Source organism: Camarhynchus parvulus, chromosome 1A, assembly GCF_901933205.1.
Source record: "Camarhynchus parvulus chromosome 1A, STF_HiC, whole genome shotgun sequence".
NCBI lineage: Eukaryota > Metazoa > Chordata > Aves > Passeriformes > Thraupidae > Camarhynchus > Camarhynchus parvulus.
Genome location: NC_044586.1, coordinates 23,741,311 through 23,752,404, shown reverse-complemented (window position 1 = coordinate 23,752,404; position 11,094 = coordinate 23,741,311). Strand labels below are relative to the sequence as shown.

Genomic DNA, 11,094 nt, shown 5'->3' with positions numbered 1-11,094 from the left:
CGGCTGGAAGGTGACTCTGGGCATGTGCTGCAGCAGAGAAGGCAGAGAGTCTAAAGCAGGCATGCTTTAAAAATGATAAAAGGAGAAGAGGGGAAGCTTTGATCAAACAGAGAGTGGGAGTGGGGGTGCCAGAGATGCCTGCAGAGATGGAAGCAAAGGCAGGAGCGGGGAGGACTTTTTATGTGAGAAGATACATAATTCCTTTGGAGTCAATCAAAGGAGGGCCAGAACTGCTGAGAGGCAAATTACCACTCACCTCCCCTAGCATTCCTGAGCCAGTTTTCTCCAAGAGCCACGGGCACGTGGGGACAGAGGAAATCTTAAACCAAGTAATTTGGGGGCTCCTTTCATTTTCCTCAAAGGTTCCAATCCTCCTGTACAATCAAGAGAATGAGAAATGTCTGGTATTTTCTCAGAGGGACAGAAAAACTCTTCTGCGACCCCTGGATTCCAGCAGCTAAAGCTTAAAAAAAAAACCAAAACAACCCAGCAACTGAGAATCATGCTCTGAAATACTGGAAAAGCCCCAATACTGCTGGGAGAGACTCTAGAGACTTTGTGACTATGTGTAAAAAAGTATGTACAGGCACTGTGGATTTCTGGGTATTCACCATGGCAGTGTTACTGGGAGGAGACAAGTCAGCAAAACCAAGCTGTTCACATCATCTCCAACAGCAAGACACTTCAGCAGCAGCAATATAGTGTAACTCTGAGCATAACCATTAGCTGAGTTGAGGCAACACCCATATTCTACAGAGCATAATTTGGCTTTTGTTTATATTTTTACATTGAAGACAGCACTTATGAAATATGGAATTTCTCCGGGGAGAAAACCTAGGTGGGAACAGAGCAACATCTGTCATGCATAGACAGCCCAGGCATGTACCACTTGGGATTGGGGAGGGGCTACCTGAAGAAAGCGAGACTGGAAACAATTTCCCACAGCCTGGGATGTTACTGGTGGAGGTTGAAACACTGACAGGCAGTCTCAGCTCTGGGGTGACTGTAACCTGGTGCCCCAGGCAGTGAAGCTCATCCAACAGTGCCATCAGCAGCTTTTGCTGCACACATTGCAATTCAGTTTTCCCAGCATGAAATTGAAGTACCTGCAAGTTTCAGTGAAACACACAGCTGCAGAGAAAAGAAGAATCTTATTGTCCTTACTGAGGAGTGGCCCACAGCATTCAATCCTTGCTGGCAATCACAGAGCTGATACAGGAGAGAGATACTGCACATCTTGCTTGGTGTCTGCACTCACAGCACACGAAAGACCTCACTCATAGGACCCAAGACAGTGTGAAGCAAGATCTGCAGACCTGCTGCTCACACAGCTGTTTCTGGGGGGCTGTGGATAAGGCTGAAGGAAGATGTGTCTGCATTGTATTGGGCACCCAAAAGTCCCCAATGGGGCACGGTTACTGGAAGTGTGGAAAATGTTAGCTCAAGAATGGGTTAGAAATGGAAGTATGATATGACTCTGTCCAAATTCTCTTCTCTCCATCTCCCATGTTCTCCCAGGTATTTCAGTCTAGTATTCCCTGAGCACATGCCCCTACTTAACCCTACAGTTCTTATATACAAGCCCCCAGAGTGATCACCTTGCCAAAACCACCCGTGCCTAAGTTCTCTTTCCTTGTGTGATACCAAAGTTATTTCTTCCCCTGCCGTCAGGATGGGGTTGAGAACAATTTGCTCTTCTGAAGTAGCTACAGACACCTGCAAAAGCTGCACTAGTTAAAGGTCAAACCTTGCATTGCCAGACCTGCATGAGGCCAGGACAGACCAGCAAGGGATGTGCAATGTGTGCCAGCAAAGCTGTGCTGTGCCGAGATTAGCGCAGCCCTGAGTGGAGTGCAGGAGAAAGGAGCCTTTGTAAGGCTCCCTGAAGTAGGACAAGAGCAGCAAGAAACTCTGGGGATTTGGGTTGAGGTGTTCTGATACAGTGGTGTCTGCTGTGCTGGCAGCAGAGCTCCTTGCTGAGACAGTAGATGCTGCTCCAAGAAAAATGCTGCTCTTCCCAGGTGACAGGGGAAATCTTGTTTCTGGGCCCCCTATTTATTACTAACATGCCAAACATGGGCAGACCAGCCACGTTGATTTAAAAACAACAACAACCCCGCAACCTAATAGACCCTGATAAAACAGAGTAATTGAGAAGAAATCAACACCTCCTTGTCCAAGACAGGTACTTTCATAATGAGGCCTAACCACGGTATTTCCAACCTTGTTTCCCCCTCCCTTTCCCAGACAGCTCAACATTTAATGATTTCTTACCTAAACTGCTCGTTACTGTCCCACCACACGCTGCTGGGGAGCGTGGGGGATGACACACTTAGCCTTAGCATCAAAGCCATGATGCTGACAGTGCAGTTTTCACTGTCAGCCAGGGATGTCTGGTTTTCCTGGCAGATCTTTTTTTAAGCACACTTCAAACAACCTCCTTTCATTTCCCTGACAAACCTCAGACGTTAGCACACCCCCTTGTTTTCTGCCATCCCTCATGCTGCTTCTCCCTCACACTGATTCCCTCACTGCAGAACACACCGAGGCCTCAAAAATTATCCAGGGGGGGTTGGTTTCTTTTTTGGCAATTAACACTCACAAATTATTCCAGCTCTGGATGGTGGCAGTTTGTCCCTGAAAAGAACCTTGACCTAAGCACTGGGCAGACACAGTTGTGAGTGACTTCCAGATGCAAAGAGGATTATAAACCCACCTAGGTTTGCTGGAGATGTGGGCAAACAGCTGAAGAAATGGCAGAGACTTTAATCTTTGGGCTCCTGAGCACAAGAGAGATATGGAGCTCCTGCAGCATGTCCAGCAGAGGGCAACAAGGATAATCAGGGGACTGGAGTTCCTCTCTTATGAGGAAAGGCTGAGGGAGCTGGGCCTGTTCAGGCTCGGGAAGACTGAGAGGGGACCTCATCAATGTGTATCAGCACAGGAAGGTGCCAGGAGGCTGGGGCCAGGCTCTTCCTGATGGTGCCAAGCAATAGAACAGGCAATGGGGCAGAAACTGGTGCACAGGAAGCTCCACCTGACTGTGAAGAAGAACTTTTTTATTGTGCAGGTGCCAGACCAGTGGAACAGACTGGAACGGATTGCCCAAGAGGCTGTGGAGTCTCCCTCACTGCAGAGGGAACGCAAGAACCCTCTGGATGCGATTCCTGCACCATGTGCTTTGGGATGGCCACCATACCAAAATGGCTGGGAAACAAACTTTGTAACACAATCTGAAGCATTAGAAAGCAAGCATTCTTTATCTACGTAGGATACACAGAAGACTATCTCTGAAAATTCCTATTCTCTCTGTTATTTATCAACACTCCTTGAGCAGGGAGGTTGGACCAGATGCCCCACCGTGGTCCCTTCCTATCTGACCTGTTCCATGCTCCTGTGATCTTTGCTGCCCTATCTGGATTGAAGTTCACGGAAACGATAAATTAAATCGGAAAACTGCAGTGGGGAATTGTTCTAGCTGTGGCACGGGAGAAAGTGCCCAGAGGTGGAGGGGAAGGAGGGAACTACACTGCAGCCCTGCAAAGGACGCCCGGGCACTGAGCACCTTTCCACGTTTATATCGGCCAAAATCGGTCCCCCGGGCCTCCCCAGACCCTGCCCCGCTCCGGGGTCAGCGGGGGCCGAGCCCGGCCCGGCCCCGCCCCGCCTGAGGACGGACAAAATGGCGGCGGCGGGGCCCCGCCCCACCCCGTGTCAATCAGGGCGCGCGACCCGCCCGCCGAGCGCGATTGGCTGCGGCGGCGCCGGAAGTGGCGCGCGGCCGGGGCGCGCGGCGCGGCTCCGCGTGCGGCGGGCGGGTGAGGGGCGCTGCCGGCCCCTCCCGTCCCGTTCCCTTCGGGACAGCCGGGACACTGCCCCGCCGGGCTCCGAGCCACACGTTCCGCTGCCTTCCCAGCCCGGTGCTCGCAGCCCTCCCATTCCCGAGGCTGTTGGCGTCTCCTCGTCCCCCGGCACCATGTTTGTCCTGGTAGAGATGACTGACACTGTGAGAATTCCTCCCTGGCAGTTTGAAAGGAAATTGAACGAATCCATTGCTGAGGAGCTAAACAAGAAATTGGCCAATAAGGTAAAGCGTGGGTCACGTATAGGTTGATGCAGGCATCACAACATCCCCAAGCGTTCCTTCCTTTTATTTGTGCCTACTGAGGTGCGTGGGTGAGGTGTCAGAGGGGTGTAGATGTGAAGGCCATCCCCTGCCTTTGTAAACAAAGAGACAGCCACGTATCATCTCAAAGGGGACGTTTTTCTAATGGCTGATGTTGTAATGGGAAGATACTGAGACACCAGATAGGGCAGAGGAGCATGGAAGAGAAGTGAGAGCAGCTGCTGGTTTGTGTTAAAAGGAGGAATCCAAAATGCAGCCTGAAAAACAAATGCAAACTAATCCATCCAGTGGGGAGTTTAAAGGAAAAAACCCTATATAAACACATGTAGAACAGTAATACTGGAAGAGAAATGAAGCTGTAAATAGGTGATTTGGTCTGTGCTTAGTAATTGAAATACATGGTGGCAGTAAGAAGTTGGTCTTTGGTGCAGGATATAAGAAATGTTTTCTGGTGGACCTGGAGGTCAGAGTTTCCCTGTGCAGCCCCAGGACTGTGATTGGTGTATGGCTTTCAACACGGGGCAGGTGCAAAACTCAAAATGCAGCTGTAAATATGAAAGGAGCTAAAAGAGCAAGCTGAAGGAGTCGAGAGTTGTGAATAGGAGATTATACAGGCAGGTTGTGAAGAGCAAAAGGCTTCCTTCCTCTGCTGATGACTGGTAGATGCCTCAAAGTTTGTAGGCAGTGAAGCTGTCTCAGGAGTAGCAGAGAAACCAAGAGTTTGGCTCGTGTCTCCCCAGAGCTAATATAATATAAGACAAAGGCAAGTCTAGAGGCTTCTGAGATTGTAACTCTAGCAAAAAACATGTTTAGCATTTGGGCACGCTGTGGGGCTGGTGGATGATGGGGAGCTGTTTACTGTCTTGGCAGCTCAGGTTCTCTCACCACTGACAATTTCCCCAAGGGTTTCTCTTTGTAGCAGTGTTCTTTCCAGTTCTTTCCAGCACCAGTGAAAATGGGCTCCCTCATTTGGATTGGGGTTCCCCTACGCTGCTGGTGGTGTTGAAGGCAGTGTTCCAAAACAGACTCCATCCCATTTTGCCACCCCTCTGTTGCTGCCTTTTGAAAAGGTGTGCACAGTGTATGAATTCCATAGTTTGCTTGATTTTACCTGGTGGCTTGCTTGATTTACTGCTCTTGAATTTTTTTCCTTTTGTCAGGTGGTGTACAACGTTGGGCTCTGCATCTGTCTGTATGATATCACAAAGCTGGAAGATTCATACATATTTCCTGGGGATGGTGCATCACATACCAAGGGTAAGTGCTTTTCCTCAGTTGTATTGTGTTGTAGAAGGTTAATTGATGATCTGGAAATATAAGCTGAGTTCAGTTGTTAGGAACAGTAACAACCTTAAGTTCACAGCCTTAACTGTGTTCCTGTTAGAAGGGCAAGAAGAACATGGTGAAAGTCTCTTATTTTCTTTTGGGTACAAATACAGCTTTAAATAGCCAGTCCTTCTTGCCTTCTGCAGCAGCCCATCTCTGTTCTACAATTAGAGCCATAGATGTGGGGTAAGGAAAGGGTTCCTTTAGTTGAAAATTACTGAAAGTCTGCCCACAGAAAATAAGTTGTAATAATTGGTCTGCATTTCTCTGGTATTTTTTTCTTTTTGAAGTTTATTTTCCCTAGCTAGGACATGAAACCTGTTTCTACATATAGCACAGCATTTAATGCTCCTGTACTAGCTGGAAGTTTTATGACACTTTTTTTGAAACTTAGACAGATCTGGTTCATCATACATTTCTAGTGATTTTCTTTTAATAAGAAATTACTAATTTCTCTACTTTGACTCTTGGCAAATATGAGTAAAAACTGGAAATAAATGCATAAAAGCAAATTTCATTTTTTTAAGTTAAATTAAAGGTTTAAACTGGTAAGAGATGCATTTTTCTTGTTTCAGTTTACAATGTGGAATCATAGGTTGAACACATGAAATATCTCCTGTTAGAAGGGAACTGCACTGGCTATATGTGCCTTCCCTTGTCTAAATTTTAATTCCAGTGGAACTCATTTCCTGCAAATAAAAGCTTCTCTAATACTGAAGGAGAATGTCAGGCTTTCCTGCTTGCTTTAATCTCCATCCAGCTCCTCAACTTAGAATTACTCCTTGAACTGAAAGAAGAGAACTTTTCTCTCTGAGCTCAGGAAAAAAGTCTGCTTTCAGAATCTGGGGTAGCACTTTGATAAATCCTGCTGTGTCTGGTAATAACTCTTTCTATAATGCACTGCCTAGCTTTATGTAAAAGAGGAGCACTGAGGAGGTACAGCTGCAATGATTAAATTGCAGTTAAATTTGTCAGAAGCATCCTTTGGCTGAGATTGTCTTTGCGTAGCATTCTTGTAATAACAAATGCCTTATGCTTAGTTAGAAACATTTTATCTAGCTAGGAGGAAAAGTCCAGTTATGTTAGAGAACCTTGTTTATCTGATAATACTTGATTTAAAATACTTCATTTAATGAAAATACAGTGTTGCAGACAAAATACAGCATTGCAGACAAAGCTAAAAGGCAGAACTATTACAAGAAAGTATAAGTTCAACTGATACTCTTGACTGTGAGCATTGTGCTTCCATCATAACTTAATCAGAGGCCATGCTCCATGTTTATCACTTTCTTTCTGTGAACTTCTTGCAAAACTGGGGAGCTGGGAACAGGACACTGCTGATCAGTTGCTGCCAGAATTTGTACGAACCAGTTAGGAATCAGAACCTTTATTCCCATTTTTCTATCTAATCAGTGCCTGTAAACAAGTCGTAAAAGAAACTGGGTGTTTTAGAGGGGCATATAGGGTGTGGGATTTTGTTTTAATGGCTGCCACCCTGTGGGAGGACTGTAGTTTACTAACATGGACATAACATTAATGATGTGTTTTCTTTTAAGTGCATTTCCGCTACGTGGTCTTCCGTCCCTTCCTGGATGAGATTCTGATTGGACAGATTAAAAGCTGCAGTCAGGATGGCGTCCATGGTAAACTTCTGACATTAGGGACACGTGAGCTGCAGAGCCCTTGGGGCTGTTGAGACACTGATTTTGGCTGGAGTAATGCTCTCTGTGGGCTGGTTAATGGCTATTACTGGCCTCTACTGCTGCTCTGATCTCAGGGTGATTGGTAGTCTGAGCCTGGCAGCTTCCCCTGACCTTGATGGTTTTGTCCACACTCCCTTTTCCTTTTGCCTGAGAATAACAGGCAAACCTGTCTGGAGCATGGACTGGATTTCTTTCCTTGCTTCAGTTAACAGAATTTGTTTTTTTCAAAGTGGAACTGTTGGCTTGTGTTGGTCTGATGTATTTTTCCTATAGTGCTGTGCAAATTTATATTCATTTCCTGTACCTGAAAACGTGTCAGGGAAATGTCTTTGTGAGCACAAAGTGCTGCCAGAGTCATGGAATATATAATTGATGAGTTGCTTTCCTTTCCTCTCGGAGTCTTCCATACAAGGGAGCTCTGCTGCTCAGTTGTTAAATTAGGACAATAAGGTTACCTTGGCTGCTTTTGTTGCTGAATTTGGGCATGGTCCATTCCCTGATAAAATTCAACATCATGAAATCCTAAGGGGGATGTGGGGGCTGTTCTAACTTTATATCAGTCTTTATTTAACATACTACATCTGTGATTTCTAAGCTCTTTTTTGTCACAGACCTCTATAGCATCTGACTCATTTCTTGGAACGCTTTCATTTCCATTCCTGCTCCAAACAACCTTTTCCTTTCCCAGCGGGCACGAAGACTGTGCCCTCTGTTGCTGTATGTACTTTCAGCTGGGTGGTTGCTTTGCTGCCAACTGAAATTGAGCGTTGTGGCTCAAAGAATAATTCCTGCATAATCTCACTGTCCTTCCTGAGAGAGGAAGGAAAATGAGCCTAGAAATGCATTTTAGGAATTGCTGTGGAACGTCATTTGCAAAGAATTGTTTCAGTCTTAACCAAATCATTTTCTCCGCAGTTTCTCTTGGATTCTTTGATGATATTGTCATCCCACCAGAATCCCTGCAGCAGCCAGCTAAGTTGTATCCTTTGATCACCTTTGATAACTTCACTACTTCATTTCAAAGGATTGTGCAGTGCTGGCCCAACAGGCATTCACCACTGCAACAATGCAGGTGCTCAGCGGCAGAAGCTAAGCCCTTCTGTCGGGCAAGGCCCACAGACTGTTATCGTAGCTAGACAGGCCCTCACGCTCATTAGGTTTTGCAGGATCATTGTGCCTGCTGATAGAAATTAATGGCAGTGTCCCCTGCCCAGCTGTAATCCCTGCCTCCAGTCATGGCTGCTGCTGAAGATAGAGCGCAGGTTTTACCACATCATGTAATGTCTACATACATGTGTGTCTGATGCACTTCAGTGTGGTAGGTGAGGTTGTCTTGGGTCTGAGGAGTTTTGCTTGTCTGGGGGCCTTTTCTGCTGCTGGGTGTTTTTGGGGGATGTGTAGACAAGCAGCATACAGCTTGACGCAGGAAAATCAGAAAGATGGGGATCCTGGGCCGTGCAGACAATGACCTGGGACGGCACATTGTGGTTTGGGAAATAACTGTGAAAAGGCTTTGAATTGAGCCTATTCTCAGAACTGAATTGAGCTTATTCTCAGAAAGTGATCTGTCAAGCAGAATGCTGCTTCCCTCCTTAATCCTTGGCCAGTGATGAAGCAGAGCAGGTGTGGGTGTGGGAATATGAGACAGAAGAAGGGGCCCATGACCTTTACATGGACATTGGGGAAGAGATCCGCTTCCGAGTCGTGGATGAGACGTTTGTTGATACATCACCGACCGGTCCAAGCTCTGCAGAGGCTTCCACTTCAAATGCTGCAGAAGAAGTCCAGAAGAAAGAGGCACCCTACACTCTTGTGGTAACTATGTGCATTAGTTCTTACAGCTTTGTGAGTGTTGTGGTTTATTCAATGTCTAAAATAGCTCCCCTTTCCCAAGGAACTGATTGCTTTAACCTGACCATGAAGTGGAGTCACCAAATGAAAGGAGTGGAAAAGGGGAGAAATGAGGTTGTTCTTGTGGTTGCTCTGTTTCCTTAATGTTTTCACTGGAACGCTTTGTGATTGTTGGTGGGTCTCCCTGGGAAGCTGATGTAAGGCAAACTGTGTGTGCATGAAGAGCACAGAGCTGGGAGCAACACATCAAGGCCTATGTGGCAACTGAAGAGTCTTTCCTTGCAGTGTTCTGGCATAAAACCTGAGTACAGTGCATGAGAAAGGTGGATCTGAACCAGTGGCAGCTGTGTTCTGTAACCTGGACTGGAAAGATGATGTGTTTTTAGGCATTTTCCTCTGTTCTCTATGCAGTTTACAATTGCATGCTCTGCTCTCCTCTCTATGAACAGGGATCAATCAGCGAGCCAGGCCTGGGCCTCCTGTCGTGGTGGACAAACAGTTAGCTGCCAGCAGAGCCTGCTCCACAGAAAGTCTTTCCGGTGGATGTTTGGGGGATAATGGGACCCTGCTGGTGCTCACTGCTCCTCTGAAGCTGAATAAGAAATTAGATCTGCCATTCTGTTTTCCCTTCAGCTTCCAAGCTGCCAGAGAGAGACAGTTGCTTTCAAGAAACGCCTTCACTGATGTGCAGAAGTGAATTTACAGGCACAAAAAGCCTTGAGCACAGCAGCTACAAACTCAGCTGGAGCTTTGGTCTCCTGCCCCGGAGGGAAAATTGTGGAGGTCTTTGCTTGCCTGAATCAAGGAAAGAGTTGACTTTAGTGAGTAAAGGCAGAAGAGAATACCTATCAAGAAGTACCACTCCTTAGGCTGAGAGCTGGATCTCAGAGGAGTAGAAACCTGCCCTTCTCTTGACAGGAACTTAAGAAGAGACAGCGAAAGGCTTGAGTTAGTAGAGGTGTGGTACTCTGGAGACCTGGAAAATGCTGCTGCTGAGAGGGCAGGGGAGGGGGTGGTGATGTTCTGCTAAGTATGGGAACTTCAGCCATGGACCAAGTCAGTGAGAAGAAACAGGAATGACAGTTTACCCAAAAGTAATTCAAGCTTAGTGAAGATGACCACTGTGGAAAACTACAGGCTGCTTATTGTGCTGAAGGGAATGACTTTTTTGGGTGGGCTGTATTTATGCAGAATGAACAAAACTTTGGAGGAGCTTGACTGAAAATATGAAATTATGGACTGAAGTGACCAAGGCTGCTTTGAGCAAGCTAAATCCTTGTTTGTGGGGGTTTTAATACTGTAAGTGGAATAAATAGTAAAAACCACACAGCCTGCCTTCCTGTACAATTTGTGGGGAAACTATTAGCTTCCTGCCTAGCAGGAAGAAAACACTTGCCTCCTGCAGTTTAGCTACTTGGATTTCAAGGCAGACAGATTTGAGACCAACGCGTTGCTCTATGCTCACAGCCAATGACAAACAATTGCCATCACCCTGCCTGACAGCAGTACAAGGAAAGGAGGGAACAAAACAGTGAGTAAAATCTATGCAGGGCCCATTGCCAAGAGAGTGATGTTGCACTTAATTACAAAGCCAGCCACGTTTGGCAGGAAGGAGCTGTAATTCCCTGGGATAGTGGGTCTGCTTAACCTCCAACTGTGAAAACAAAGCCTGAGTCATCAGCGCCCTCCCTGCAGCATCGTTAGAACCCCTTAATTCTCAACTGTTATTCCTGGTGCAATGCCCTAATTAAAAGGGAGCCTAGAATTCTTTAGGTTCACATAGTGACTGAGGTCCATCTGTGCACACAATAAGCTTACTGAATGCCACCTACAGAGCAGCAATGCTCACACATGCATCCATCTAGCTGTGATGGAAATAACTGTTTGCAGAAACCCCCCAGCTGTTTGTATAGCTGGAAATTTGGGTGAAACAAGTGAGCAGCTTCCATACAGGCTGTTCTGGGGTAGTGCCAGGGCAAGGGGAAGAAGTCCAGCTACTCCAGGTAGTGGTTTTGCTCAGCTCCTTTTGGACAGGGTCAGGGCTCCCAGGAGTAAGCGAAGTGGTAGCGATGTGGTTTTGTGTGTGTT

At 46.6% G+C, this 11,094-nt stretch overlaps 1 protein-coding gene across 1 annotated transcript; it reads left to right on the top strand.

The window, feature by feature from the left end:
• The first annotated feature begins 3,777 nt into the window (after positions 1–3,777).
• Positions 3,778–10,333, top strand: POLR3H (RNA polymerase III subunit H). Its single transcript, XM_030959936.1, has 6 exons — positions 3,778–4,087; positions 5,287–5,383; positions 7,009–7,095; positions 8,071–8,134; positions 8,763–8,970; positions 9,456–10,333. The coding sequence occupies exons 1-6, from the start codon at positions 3,977–3,979 to the stop codon at positions 9,507–9,509; spliced, it is 621 nt and encodes a 206-aa protein (XP_030815796.1). The 5' UTR covers positions 3,778–3,976; the 3' UTR covers positions 9,510–10,333.
• The last annotated feature ends 761 nt before the right edge of the window (positions 10,334–11,094 follow it).